General features: G+C 58.7%; 1 protein-coding gene across 2 annotated transcripts; it reads right to left on the bottom strand.

Annotated features, from left to right (window-relative positions):
- Nucleotides 1-1,428: 1,428 nt before the first annotated feature.
- LOC142422076 (glutaredoxin-1-like) lies at nucleotides 1,429-9,589 on the bottom strand. 2 transcript variants are annotated; one of them, XM_075527460.1, is made up of 3 exons: nucleotides 9,284-9,589; nucleotides 5,051-5,164; nucleotides 1,432-1,697 (listed from the first exon to the last, which is right to left on the bottom strand). In XM_075527460.1, the coding sequence occupies exons 1-2, from the start codon at nucleotides 9,572-9,574 to the stop codon at nucleotides 5,063-5,065; spliced, it is 393 nt and encodes a 130-aa protein (XP_075383575.1). In that variant the 5' UTR covers nucleotides 9,575-9,589; the 3' UTR covers nucleotides 1,432-1,697; nucleotides 5,051-5,062. The 2 variants fall into 2 exon arrangements, with proteins under 2 accessions (XP_075383576.1, XP_075383575.1); XM_075527461.1 differs by lacking the exon at nucleotides 5,051-5,164 and having other exon boundaries at nucleotides 1,429-1,697.
- Between the last annotated feature and the right edge of the window lie 4,713 nt (nucleotides 9,590-14,302).

The raw sequence follows: 14,302 nt of genomic DNA, 5'->3' as shown, positions 1-14,302 counted from the left end.
AAAGGTCTTTTCCAACCTATATGATTCTGTGATTCTGTGATTCTGTGATATCATATTTAAGGGCTGCCCTTTGCCTGGGAGAGGGTTAAGATATGCTGAAAAAGCATGCATCTGCAGAAATTTGCATGAGTCCGCTTAAGTTAGCTAGGACTCGCTGAAATACGAGATTGCTGTTCTGCCAAGAGGCAAAGGACTTTACACTTGCCAAGAATGCGGCTTTTGGCTTTCCCATTCATCTCCAGGCACGGGAGAAAGCCTGTGATTTCCTCTCTTCCACTGCTGATGAGGGTAAGGACGACCGGCAACCCCAGCTGGCGTCACTGGGGAATTTTACAGCAAGAAGAGGTTGCACAGCTTCTTGCCGAGCTGGCGGCGGTGGGAGCAGGCTCGTGCCGCCTCATCCCGGCTTCACCCTGGGAGAGAGGGACTGTGCTCAGGGGAGGCTTTGTCAAGGATGAGTTGGCAAGGGGCCGTGTTGACACGGTAGCCCCAAAGCTGGGCTGGGCGCTTCCCCTTAGGCTTTGTCTGCTCAGCAAATCCTGAAGGTTAAACTGTTTATCAAAAGTCAAATAAGGTTCAGGCTTTAAAAAGCCACAACTTTAATTCCACAGGTTTTAACTGAAGTTTCAAAAAACAAAACAAAACAAAACAAAACAAAAAACAGAAAAAGAAGCTTTTAATTTGTTTGTTTAAAAGGAAAAGGAGGGCTAAAAAAGGATGAGAGAAACAGAAGTGAGGAGAATTCAGAAGGGTTTGTGTACTTTGGGATTTTGGCTGCATCGTCAAGTTGCAACAGCCTTTCAACTTCTTTTTTTGATAGCGTTATTTGAATGCCAAGTATTTAAAGCCACTCTTCTCCTAGTTTCACTTGGCAGCAGCCACGCTGTGCGTTTCCCGTAAACCCATTTCCCGACACAGCACTGTTTGCGCCGGCTCTGGGTCTGGCCCGTGCTACCTCCGTGGGGCGTTCTGCAGTCAGCAAGCTCCTCGACAGCTGCGCGGCCCCGGGCGCTTTCTGCCCAAGCAGCTCCTCGTTCGGAATGATTACAGTAAAAAATTAAACACCCGTATTGCTTCCTGGCAGCACCTGTGGGTTAACGACACCATTACCGAAACGGTGCCGCTCAGACGAGGCACCGAGACCCTGCCACGGGACGGCAGCCGAAAGGGGACGGGTCAGCAGGGCAGGGGACGTGCGTACGGCCGCAGCGGCTACTTGCACGACTGCGTTGGGGGCTACCAACGTCCCAGCAGTCTGCGCGTACCTCCAGCTCAGACCATTGTAACGAGATTCTTTACGGGACACGGAAAACATCGGGAATTTCCAGCAGGCCGTTTGGGAGAGACAGGTGGGGAAAAGGCTGTCCCCGGAAAAGGGGCATTATGGGCGAGTGCACGAATGGGTCTGTAGAAGAAGAAAGAACCACAATGGTGAATGCAGCCAGTGAGAGCAAGTGTGTTTTATTGGGCCGAGTCAGACCGTGTTCCGGACTTCTTTCCGGAGCTACAGAAAGGATGAAGAGATGCCAGCGTAGCGAAGCACCGATCAACGGGAGGGGAAGAAGCCGCCGTTGCCAAAAAGGTGCTGCCTTTGCCAAAGAGGTGCGTTTCATCCCGCAGAAGGAAGTCGCGAGGGGGTTGCTGCAAGAAGCGCGGCCGTCAAAAGGAGGAGGTCAGGGCTCCTGCTCGTCTTTCTCCTGAAAGCAGAAACGGCAGATGTCAAGGGCAGAGAGCATGGCTGTCAGGAACCACTTGACCAATACAATACCATTGGAGAACAGACTTCGGAGACCTTTAAAACAGTGCTTTTACGGGTGGATACACACTCATATATTCCCCTTACGTACAGATACACGTGTGCGTCTGTACGCACGCAGGCATTTTTTGTGCACGAACGTGCACATTCTACATAATACGCGGAAGTCCAGCCGTCTTTGCTAAAAGCCGTCTCGGCAAACTAGTGAGTTTTATTTGGTAAGGAAAACAGGGACCTCGGACTCTGCAGAGTCCAGTATTCAGCCACGTGAGTGCTTGTGTGTTTGACTCGCGCTCCTGTCGTGGGTCCCAGCTCCTTATTGTGTAGCACACACGGGAGCTGAACTGTGCACGCTCACAGCCGCCAGCACGCCCCTGTCTTTTGTACAGGTAGCTGCCTCTTGGCCTCTGAAGAAGCGGAATGTACCTTTAAAAAAAGTTCCACACGCGACACCGGGCTGTCGAAGAGACGCTTGGCGAGCGAGAGCAGCGGACCCCAGTCTGCGTCTCTCTGTCTCTGCACGCTGCAGAGGAGCAGCAAGGCGTTCTCTGCTTGCGCTGGGACTGACGCAGCCCACGCGTTTACACGTGCCTCGGCTGTCACTCTTAGCGCAGGGGTTTTGCTTCGCGACGTCCCTAAAAGCCCGCTCACGGCCCATTCCCACTCGTGCCCCACACAGACGCAGCGACGGCACGCGTCTCGAACGCCCGAGTCCCCCGCGCCGCTTGCTGGAGCAGCACCCTGCATCTGCCTCCCTCCTGCGGGGCTGCCCGCCCGCCCTAACGCCTCTTCCTCCTTTCCTGCCAAAAGCCAAGTACTTGAGGCCTCCTGAAAGAGACGGCTCTCCCGCCCCTTGCCTCCGTTCCCTGCGCCTGCCCTTCGGTGCGCTGAGGACCAGAGATGGTCCATTGCAGCGTCTGCCTCGTCCTGCTCTTGGTCTTCTCTTGCTGCTGCTCTGCTCGTTTAGGTTATGCTCCTTCCGTTTCTTCTGTGCCTCTCTCTCTGTTACCGCAGCCACGGATGGCAGGCTGCTCCCTCCTGTCCTCTACCCTCCTCCTCCCGCAGCGCGCCGTCCACAGCCTGATACTCCCGAAAACAAGCGGGTGTCCCAGGAGAGCATCGTGGCTGCGGGAGGGACGCACCGCTGGGCCCTGGCCTCAGCCAAAGGGCAGCAGCCGGCAGGTGGGAGCAGGGACGGGCTGCACGGGAGGAACTGGGAAACGCTGCCCAGGAGCTGGGTCGGGCGGAGGAACGAACGGGTGGGCAGGAGCCTTACGAGATTCACCTGCAGCCGAGGTTTGTCTGGCAGGAACGGCCTCCCTGGGCGGTGCCGCCCGGGGCTGCGTGGCTGCAGAGCAGCTCCGCAAGAAGCGGCCGGGGGTCTGGGCAGCCAGGGAGGTGAGTGCCAGCCTGCAGCGTGCCCCGGCAGCAGGGAGGGCCACCAGCACCCCGGGCTGCCTTCACAGGCGTGCTCCTGCAGGCTGGCGCGTGGTGGGAGGGCAGGAGACAGCAGACGGTTAAGGAAAGAAGTTTTGCCCGTTTGGAGAGGGAAACGTTCCCAGGGAGGTTGCGCAGACTCTGTCCTTGAAGGTTTTCCACCACCGGGCTGGATAAAGCCCCCAGCAACCTGGTCCGACCCCAGAGCTGACCCTGCCGGGAGCAAGGGGCTGGACGAGAGACCTCCGGCGGTCTCCTCCGACCTGAACGATGCGGTGGTTCTCCGCTCCTCGTCCCTACAGTCTCCTTTCTGGTCTTGTAATCGTCTTGATCTCACTGATAGTCCTTACCCGTCTTTTACACACAACCCTTTCCCAGTGCCAGGCAGATGACTGGGGCTGCGGACCATAGTGCAGCACCAGCACGCCCGTGGGGCAAAGGCTCCCAGGGGCAGGCACCTCCCCACAGGGCTCCGTGGAGTCGTCGCTCCTCCTTGCCAGCAGGAGCAAAATCCGCCTTAAAGCTCCGAACCGCCTGGCCAGACGCGGCCGTGACGTCCCTGTGACGTCTGCAGAGCCGGGTGCACGCTGTGCATCGGACGGGACGCGACGTCACCCGTTCCGCAGGGGTGACGCTCGGCGTGGCGGTGCCGAGGCGTGCCCGAGGCGGCCGCGCTTCGCCGTGCTGCCAGCAGCCTCGAGCGGCAGACCTCTGCTTTGGGGCTGGGAAACTCCTCGTTCCCGTGGCTCTACAACACGGGGGAAGAGAACTTTCAGATGGGACTCTCAGAGGTCGTCGTGCCGCAAAATGGTTGTCAGCCATGGGAAAGGAGCGCACCCGTGACGAGAAACCGGGACTGCTGGGTGTCGTACGGCGAGGGTGGTGCGGGGCCTCCTCCCCTCTCCGGCAGGAGCTCACGCACCCAGTGTCACCTCGGTCTGCCTGCAGCCCGGTCTGGGCTGCCTTAAGCCGTTAGTCAGCGGTCTGAGCTCTTTCACAATGAACTTTTTTCATCGTGAATTTCCAGGTCACTCCTTTTCAGACTCCGGGTGGCACAGGGTTTGCTGAAGGCCGGGCGTCGGGAAACGCGGCCCCAGCACAGGCCCGTGGTGAGCGGGGTAGCTCTCGCGTCTGGTTCTGCTCTCACCGGTCAGCATTTAGTCCTGGAAGCCCTTTTCGGTGCACACCCCGGGCCCTAAACCACCTTTGCCGACACGTTGAAGAGCCCTTCCCGGCTCTGCTCATCCTCTGCAGGCCGTTTCCCTGCGGAAGAGACGGCGCGCGCGTACGGGACCTGCACAAACGTCGTCCGTCTCCGGGTTTCCGTCTGCCCGGTTCCCGGCCGCAGCATTCTCCAGGCCTGCCCGCAGGGACCTCCGCGAGTCCGGCTGAGGGTCACCGCACGCCCCGCTAGCAGAGAAGGGCACCGGCTCCCCAGAGGGCGTCCACATGGCTTTTAAAGCCGATCGCAACAATAAAAGCCCATCTTCTGTAACCGCTCGGGCTGAAACTTCAGAGACTTTGTTTTGGAGCAGCAGGCTCCATCTTGTGATGTGCGGAAAAAGAGGGAAAGACAGATCTACGAGCGGAACCGTTTCGTCCAGGTCCCGGGCAAAGGCTAGCAACTGAAGCCCGTCCCGCCAGAGGTGCCGGTGACGTTTCCCGCAAGCACGCGGGAAGGAAGTCCCGAGGTACGTACCGCAGCCGGGAATCCCAGGCATGAATTCACGCCTTGCTGTTGGGTGACGGCCCGCAAGACCACCCATCGCGTCGTGCTGCAGCGTTACAATCGCTCCCGCTTGTCCGTACTGCTGAAAAAGCGTTGCTGCGGGCCCGGGAGCGCTCCCCAGGACTTACCCTTCAGCTGCCTCAGGGCAGCGACCTGCCGCCGCTTTTCGGGAGCTTGCTGCATATGTCCCGCAGTTCGGATGATCCTCCGATGTAGTCTTTCCCAAAGAACACGTACGGGACCTGGGCAAAAACAACGCCACGGATTAATTAGTAGAGCTGTGCCGCTGAAGGCAAAGAGCGGGGAGAGGACGTGTCCTTGAAGCAGACTTCACGCCGAGGAGAGCGTGATTTACAAAATCCTCCTCTGCTTGTCCCCAGCCCACCCTCGGTCTGAAAATCCCCTGCCCAAAAAGAAGAGGTAGGGGAATACTCTGCATTCTGTAGGGGCCGCAGGAGGGTGAAACCACGCTCCGGGGTAGCGCCGGATGGGCGCCAAACACGCGGCCCCAGAGCACCGAACGAGCAGCTCCGAGGGCCGAGACCCGCGGCGCGTACGGAGCACGCATGCGCCCGCGGCAGGTTCTCCACGCGCCGAGGACTCCCCCCGCCCCGCCCTCCCGAGCGCTTCCCCGGCACGTGAAGCTGACGGGTGGGGGGCGCTGCCGGCCGCCCACGGCCACCGTTACTGCCGAGGTCCCTCGGCACAGCAAACTGACATTTCTGGCGCAGCCCCTTCTCCGCGTGCCCTTTTCCGGGCCTTTTGCCCTCCTCCTGCTTCACGGCCCTGACCGCCTGCTCTTCCCCTGCCTGCGCTGGTCCCTTTTCCTGGCCGTCTCACGACGCTCGCCTGGGTGCCAGACCAGCACCAATCAGTGCAGAGCCAAATTTAAAAAAGAAAAAGAAAACACGAAAAAACCCCTCTGCTGGAGGCCAGGAACAATGACTGAACCTCAGCGCCCGAGACTTCCTCAAGGCATGCACGTGCCACTCTCCACAGAGGGAAGTGAAAATCCTTGCCGAGCTGGGAAAAAGCACCCCGGCTAAAGCCGGGGAAGAGAAAAAGAAACGAAAAGACACGCAGAAGTGAAATCCGTGAGACGGCGGGACTCCGGGCAACAGGCACGGGCAAGAACAGGCTAAAACAGCAGGGGGAAAAGCGGACCGCTGGAAGACGCCAGCGCGGAACGCCCTCTGCCCCGCTGCTGTGCGGCGCGGGCAGGTCTGACTTCGGGAGGAGGACACCCCCACCCTGGGGAGGGACCCCCAGCCCCCGTGAGCGCCCCGCTGCCCTCCCCGGGGACCCGCGCGAGCGTACAGCAGTACCCTGCGGTATCTCCCTCCACTGACACGATGGGCACCCGCCCCCTAGGCAGGCTGGCCGTGGCGGCCCAGGGGACACACCGGCCCACCGGCAGCATTTTGGGTTGTCCTGCCCCTTCCCCTTCCCCTTCCCTCTTCGCCCTGGCTTTCTCGGCCTCAGCCAGCTCTTCTCCCGGCCCCTCGCACCCCCTTCGCGGTGAACGTCCCCGGTGAGCCACCCCGGCTCCCGTCACCCCCGGCCCTTCTCCCACCCACACGCTTCTCCGTTGCCTGCGCTGGAGACGGGGAGCCGGCTGGCCACGGTCCTCTCCCGAAGGCCGGCCCCCCTCCCTCCCGAGGGGCGCAGACGGCCAGCGCTCCGTGCCAGCGCTCGGAGGCCGTGCTGCGGCGCTTCCCGGTTCCGGGGAGCCCCTGCTGCAGGCGCGGGCTGCGGCAGGGAGCCTGCCGGCACCGCGGGTGCCGCGGGAGGGGCGGCGTGCCCGTGACGGGGGTGCTTGAGGACAAGGCCGGGCAAGAAGCAGGTGCGTTCCTCTGGCTGGGCTGGGCGAGGGAAGTCGCGTATCAGCGGCGGGACCGGGAAGAAGAGAGCTTGGAAGAGAGCGCGGGGCAGTTTGTTCTTCGTCCCGCTCAACCCACTTGGTGAACAAAGCGTTCCCATCACCGTAAATCCCCCAAGCCCCCGCAGCAGCTAAGACAAGCCTCCTTCTGTCACCCCATCCTCAGCAGCCCCCCTTTCTCCCCACTAATGCCAGCCATGCCGCTCCCCCTCCCTCTGCTGCTGGGAAGTTAGGTTCTGCTTCCAGGAACCGACTCCTCTCGCTGGCAAAGCTCACGCCGTTCTTCTTCAGCCTGGAAATTCGCTTCCCCTTCCTGCGGTTTTCCCTGCTACGAATCCTACCAGTCCCCCTCCTGCCGGGAAATCGGTTTCTGCTCCCGGCACGTTGCTTCGCTGACAGCGCTGGCCACCCTCTCCCCGCCTCCGGCCCAAATTCCCCTGCTGCTGGCAAAACACTTGTGGTTTCGGGGTACTGCTTGAGGCTCCCGGCGCTGCCCAGCCCCACCGCCCTGCGGCCGCGCCTGCTGAGCCGGGAGGTTTCCTGAGCTCCGCAGGGACGGCCAGCGGCACGCGGCAGCAGACCGCAAAGCTCGGGAATGGCACGGCGGGGCGGGGCGGGGAAGCCGTCACTGGATTGGCGCGGCTTTCCGGAAAGCTCCGGTGCTACGGAGGGCTGGGGCTGTGGGGAGAAACGCAGAAGGGGCTTCTTGGCAGTCGGCGTGGGAAAAGGGCGGCGGGGTGCTCCAGCAGCCCCAGGGCTGGGCCTCAGGACGCTCGGGCGGTGCGTGCTCTCCCCGCGAAGCTGAGCAAGACGCCGCGCGCGGGCCCGTGTGGCTTATGAGGAGCAGCCCGGGCTGCGGCGGGACCAGCGAGGCCAGGCTGGACGGGCTCGGGGCGGCCTGGCCTGGTTGACGATGTCCCCGCTCGTTGCAGGGGGTCGGAGCGGGTGGCCTGGGAAGGGCCCTGCCAAGCCAACCCCCCCGACGGTTCTGTGATCACCGGGCCAGGCGGGGGCCAGGCGGGGCCGGGCGGGAGGTGCAGATCCACAGCCCGACAGCCCCAGAGAGCACAGGCCTTGGTGGTCTTGCCCACGTCCCCATACCAACCGCCGGCCGCAGCTGGGCTGTGAGGCAAAGGCTCGAGGCAGCCTCCCCTCCGGCCACGCAAGACCTCCCTCCTGGGCCGTCTGCCTCGGGGTGGGTGACGCCAGGCGTGCCCCCGTGCTGCCGCCCCGTCCCCAAACTCGGGCTGGGGACGGGGAGCCGAGCAGGGAAGGAGATCCCCCCCGCCGCCCCTAAAAGGCTGAAACGGAGCAGGCAGGGTCGGGCGCGAGCCAGGAAAGAGCCTTGACTCCACGCGCGAGGGCTTTTCGGGAGGCACGGGCAGCGGCAACGCCAGCGCTTTGCCATCACCTGGCGGGACGGACACAGGGACGCTTCCCGTCAGGGCCAGCCGGCAGTCCCCCCGTCCCGAAAGCAGAAGCGCGGGGCTGGATTTTCCCTGGCCTGAGTCCAGCCGCACGTCTGGACGTGCGGCCAGCGCAGAAACCCCCCGAAACCCAGGCCTGGGGACAGCGGGTTCCCGGAGTTTCCCTTCTGCTTCGCTTCCCGGAGGCTCTCGGACTTTGCTATCGTTCGGTAGATGGCGGAGGACAAAAACAAGCTGTGCTCGTTGCGCAGAGGTAGAGCTGACGCTGAAGGACGGGCTGCCTGCCCTCCGTGACAGCGTCCTGAGGAAATTCCTTCCCGAAACGCACGCACACAACATCGCTCCCTAAGACAGCTCGAAGGGTCTAATCAAGCGCCAGAAGAAACGGCCGCTCAGTTTTGTAAGCGCGGCACCTACCTTACGGCCAGCTGCAAGGCTGCAGTTTGAAATGCTTTCCCTGCTTAAGGTCAACGGGGAAAGCAAGCGTCCGCGTTCAGACAAACTTGCCGCTCTGCGTTCTTGCTCCTCCGCAAAGCTGCGCTGCCTCGGGCAGCGTCGTAGGAAGATCCTCGAAGGAGCTTTGCATGCGACACCCAGAAACGTGAAGGTACCCCCTCCGCCAGCCCTTCTGTGCCAGCGGAGGCACGAGCCGAGCCTTGAGATCAGCTTTTTCTGCGCTGCTGCGTGTGACAACAGCAAAGGGGTTTGGAGGAGGTGGAACACGTCCCGGGAGGTGCCCCAGCTCCCCGGGAGCAGCCGGCAGCGGCCAAAGCTCTGCGCCCACCCGGTCCCCGCGACGGGGAGCCGGCCGCGCGCCGCGGCACGGCAGCACGGATCCCCGCAGCGGCTCCAGCGGCGGGAGCAGCAGGGTGATGGGAACAAGGAGCACCTGTGAAAGCGGGAAAGGGGTGCGGCTTCTCCCTGCGACCTGGCATAGAGAGCCGCGGGGAAAGGGACCTCGCTTCGGCCGCTGCAACAGCCGGCCAGATTAGGCCAGAGCTGGGACAACGGGTCAGGATTTCAGCAAAATCTGAAACGAGGCGGCGAGAACTTACGGTTCTTTGCCCCGTTCTTCGCTGCAAGCAAGCCTGCACCTCCTCCTGGCCGTCGATTTTAATCACATCCGGTGTTCCGAAGCTGGAGGTGTAACGCTGGAGCAGCTCCTGAGCATTCTGGCAGTAAGGGCAGCCTGCCTTTACGAACAGGGTTACTGCGTTGCTCCGGAGTTTGTCCTCCACAAACATATCCGCCCGCTGCATGCTGCTTTTGCGAGGTGAGCAGGAGCGCTGCCCTTCACCGGCGGGTGCACAGGCGGAGGGGACAGCAGCAATCTCAGCCCAGGACATTTATGAGCCGCCCAGCGCCGTCCTCCCTGAAAACCCCTCCCAGGAGGACGTAATCCCTTCCCCGGACCAGAGCCTTTGAAGCAGCGACGCTTTTGCTTTCTGTCTATCTGTTCTGAGAGAAAATCCCAGTTGCCGAGCAAAGTCACAGCGCAAGAGCGGAGGACACTCGGCTGCGGGGGCCGTTTCGGCGCGCGGTGCTACGCGGGTGGCAGGAGCTGCTCAGGCACCGACGCGCTGGGGAGGCTGAGCTCCCGCTGCTGCCCCGCTCCCCTGCTGCGGCTGGGCTGTGCCCGTCCTGCCGCTCACCTCACCCGCTGCAGGGTGCTAAAGCCGCCTTGGGGGCACAGTACAGACCCAGGAAACCTGCAGGTAGTTGACGGAGAGCCGTCCTCCTGCCGTGCAGGCTTCCCACCCCACAAGCGGCACACAAGGTTGAGCGTTACGAGAGCACGTGTTTCCTCCTGCCAGCCTCCCACGAGGGCTGGGATTCCCTGCCGACAGCTCCCAAAAGTGCCTGAACGGCTTCTCAGCCTTGCTGCAGTTCCCAGCGTGTCTGTGTTTGACCCCAGACACGAACTAAGGACCAAAGCGTTCCGAGCACCCGCTCCAGGGTTGGAAAAAGTCCAGAAGAGTTACTTTGGCAGACCGAGGCTGAGAAGGTATTTAGGGAGCACACGAACGGAACCAAAGGGATTCAACACCCCTATTGGGTGACACGGTGAAGTACAATGTTGTAAACGTGGCACAGGCAAAAATCTGAGGACTGCAATCCTGCGTGGATTTACAGTCGTACAAGATACAGCCGGGTAGCCAGTCCCACAGGGCTAACTCCTGCCCAAACCCGGGACGCCAAGCCGTGGCAGGGACGCTGCACCCGCAAGCGAGCAGCTCAGCAGGACACGGCCGTCTCCAGCGCCGCAGCGTCCCTCCTCCGCGCAGAGCCCGTCCCGTCCCGCCCGCGGCCATAAGAACACTGGAGTAGTGTTTCCCGCAATTTGTCCCATTTGGGGTGCAAGCAGTGCTCTTCCCGAAGAAGAAACGTCCCCTTCTGTCTCCGCCACCCTCTAACAATATCCTAAAAGGAAAGCCAGCAAAAGCTAACGGCCCAGCCGGGCTGCCCGGAGGTTTTGCGCTACCCGCGGCTCCTGGTGCTTTGGGGGCACGGCCCCCTTCTGCCTGCCCGGACGATGCTGCGCCCATCTCCCGAGGCGCTGCCGGCCGGCCGCCTCCTCCTGCCTTGGGGTTTTTCCCTTCAAGACATTTCCTCGCCTTTCAGGCAACGCTGCTGCCATTGCCGTCAGCGTGGTGGCCAACCGGGAAACTTGGAGTGTAGAAGAGCGAGCAGGACAAACCGTGACTTTCGCTGACCTTATGGGTTGGAAATGGTGTGGGTGTATTGGCAGATAACCTCCAGACCCCCTTTTTGGGGGGAAAGGGAGCAGGGTGGGACCGGGCGATGATGGGCATACCACTTACATTTGCTGTTTCTTCTTGTCTGGGTTCAACACTGCCTTTATTCTTATTGTATTGTTTGCTTAACTTTCGTACGTAGGAAAGGCACATGGCTCCTGGCTGGACACTTGACAATATCTGGTGAAAGCTACGTGCGCAACAGGAGGGGTGCTACTAAAGCTCAATAAGCAAAGCGTCATGGCCTGTAGCATCAGCTCTTGGCGTGGAGTTGACTGGAGCTCTAACCCTCTGCTTGGATCCACGCATAAATGCTACCGTGCCATAAGACGGGAGAATAAGAATTATGGAAATAAGAAGGATGAACTGCTTGCCCTGTGTGACAGCGCTTCTAAGGAAATTCTTTCCTGGAACTCAAGTACAAAACGTTGCTCCCTAAGACATTAATTAAATTATTTAACTAAGCTTCAAAAGAAGTAGCCCCTAAATTTTGTAATTGCAGGATCTACTTTACGGCCAGCTGCAAGGCTGCAATTTGGAACGGTCAAGTGGCTTTCCCACAGCTGAAAGCTTCGGGAGCAGCCCTGCGTTTTGCAGAAGGCAAGCGGGAGGGCACTGCCTGCTGCCCATCATTACTGCAATTTCCCTGCCCTCGGCCCTCCCCAGGCTGCAGGGCTCTGCTGTGCCTCGGTCTCGGCCGGCTTGGTCTGAGCCCCTGCAAGGACCAGGCAAGCACCGCTGCCGGCTGCCTCGGGAACATCTGGGGTAGGGGGTGAAAATGCATATTTCTGCAACGGCAAAGGGCTTCCACCTAAATAAGATGGATACAAACTCTGCTCCGTGATTTTCGTCAGTGAAATTTTTGGCTGCTAAAAGGGCATCTGTTGAAGACAAATTGTCTTGTAGACCCGTGCACAATAGGAGCACGGTAGCAGTGCAGGGAAGCTGAGAAGCCAACTCATGAGTTCTTTCAGTATTTCAGAGTGCAAAAATGTACCGCAGCGTCTGTGGGTTTGCAAAGTAAAGGGTAGGCTTAATAAGCATTTTAGTAACTACTCCTCTCCTACTTCAAGTTAAGTCTGCAGTGCCTTTTGCTGAGATTCTTGCAGTCGTACGAGGGGGTATGTTAATTGCACAGGAATGTCTATGCACCACGACGTTCTCTAGTGCCTCCCAAAAATATAAAAACTGAAATAACTTTTCCTCCCAAAAAACAGGAGGAGAAAGTCCCTTTTAAAAATCTGTAGAACATCTTTGTTAGCGCGGTCACACCGTATTTTCCCCACTAAGGAAAAAAGTCAGGAAGAGCTAAATCCGCTCGGCGCACGCGCGTGCGGTACTGGTAGGGACCGGGCGGAAAGGGAAGGGGGCTGACAGCCGTTCGCGGGTTTTGTGGGAGAAAATTCCCTGGCACTGGTGACCACGTTGGGAAAAGCGTTTCTCGTAATCCCAGGTCCCCGCGGGCAGCATAAATGCCTGATGTGGTGGTCGTGAGGGAGGTGACCCTCATGGGTGCGCCAGTCCTGTGGGGAACGCCGGCTTTCGTAATGGGACTTTGAGCTCGACCCTCCCCAGTGGGCACCCAGTTTAAATCGAGTTACCATCATATGCTTATAAGCTACAGCGTGGGAGACAAACCCGCCCAGGCTCTCTGGCTGCCCGGACTCTTCCTCAGACGCAACAGATGAATCCTGAGCATCGTGACGAGGGCGACCCGAGCAGACGCTGTTAGAGTTTCCTGGACCCCAGTCATTCACTTGTCGCGCCACTAACTTACAAGGCTGTAGTAAAAGAACGACAAAACGAACCCAGCCTTTACGTAAGGCATTCACCTGAGCGTAGATACCTTTCCGTAAGTGAAATCCCATTGAGGAACTAAACCCTTCACTACCAGCCTCGCTGTACTTTTAATTCTGCTTTGCCAGCTGCCTTGAATTCCGGTATGTAGCCTGAGCCTAGAAGGGCAAAGAAGAGTCGCTGAAAAAATGTATTTCGTGTTTCCCCAACGTCCATGGCAGACCATCTCAAAAGTACCTGGAAGCTGCAGCTGTGAGATGAAGACGGAGCAGCAAACTAGTGGAGCGGAATCTTTTTTTGCTCATCATCATTGGGCTTATATTTCAATACGGTTTTATAGGTAAATTGTTCTTTTTGCATCCCATGCTAGAGTCGTAGGGATTTTCCTTTTTTTCCTGTTGATATTTCGCAGAGGTTGAGAGGGTATTTCCTTTCCTATTTTTAGATAAAAAAAAAAACAAAAAACAGCTTGTGACTCAGCTGGGTGCTGCAGGCTCAAAATTCTGAGGTTAGTTTTCTGTAAGAAGGGTAAGTCTTTTTTTTTTTTTTTTTAACTTTTCATCAGGAGATCCTAAGGTTCTTTGAAAGATGAGATATACGTATCCACATCTTGCATATAAGGACTCTGAAATATAGAGCGTTACGCTGCTTTTTCAAGATCACTAAAGAAAACTGAAAATGTTAAAGAAAGAAAAGAGTAGGAAAGTAATATGTATTGAAATTAGATGTGAAAAAAGGCCATTTCCTCCCATTATAGTAGAACTTCAAAATTTTAAGCATAAGTTAACTGGATGGGTAGGCAGGCGAACCCCCTCCTTGCCTCCCTCGCCTTCCTCGGTACCTCTGTACAATGAGCATGAGGCTCTGGATGTGGAAGGCCAGTCAATGGATGACATGGATGATGGACCGTCTACACCAGAGCTGTTGCCATGGTCAGAAAGTCCTACCCCTGTATCAAGATCACCCCCATGAGGAACAAAAGACAGGTTATAGTTGTAGCCAACTCTCTTCTGAGTGGAATAGGGTCCAATATGCCAGACAGACCGTCCCCTTAGGGAAGTCTGCTGCTTCCCTGGGGCCCAGGTTAAGGACATCAATAGGGAACTTCCTAGCCCAGTATGGCCCTCGGACTATTACCCATTACTGCTTTTCCATGTGGCTGGCGATAAAGCTGCAACGCATAGTCCAAGGGCAATCAAAAGAGACTTCAGGGCCTTGGGATGGTTGGTAAGGGAGTCTGGAGCACAGGTAATTTTTTCCTCTCCCCTTCCAGTTGCGGGCAGTGACATTGGAAGAAACAGATGGACCCAGTCTATTAATACATGGCTCTGGGGCTGGTGTCACCGCCACAATTTCGGGGTTTTTGATAATAGGATGGTCTGCACGGCACCAGGTCTGCTGGTGTCAGATGGGATTCACCTTTCTCAAAGAGGGAAGAGGGTCTTTGGCTCGTGAGCTAGCGGGGCTCATTGACGGAGCTTTAAGGGGGAGACTTGAAGGGCGAGGGTCATGATATCAGGC

The sequence above is a fragment of the Mycteria americana genome, chromosome Z, assembly GCF_035582795.1.
Source record: "Mycteria americana isolate JAX WOST 10 ecotype Jacksonville Zoo and Gardens chromosome Z, USCA_MyAme_1.0, whole genome shotgun sequence".
In the NCBI taxonomy this organism is placed as follows: Eukaryota; Metazoa; Chordata; class Aves; order Ciconiiformes; family Ciconiidae; genus Mycteria; species Mycteria americana.
Note: the sequence above shows the minus strand (reverse complement) of the source record. Positions and strands in the feature narration are given on the sequence as shown.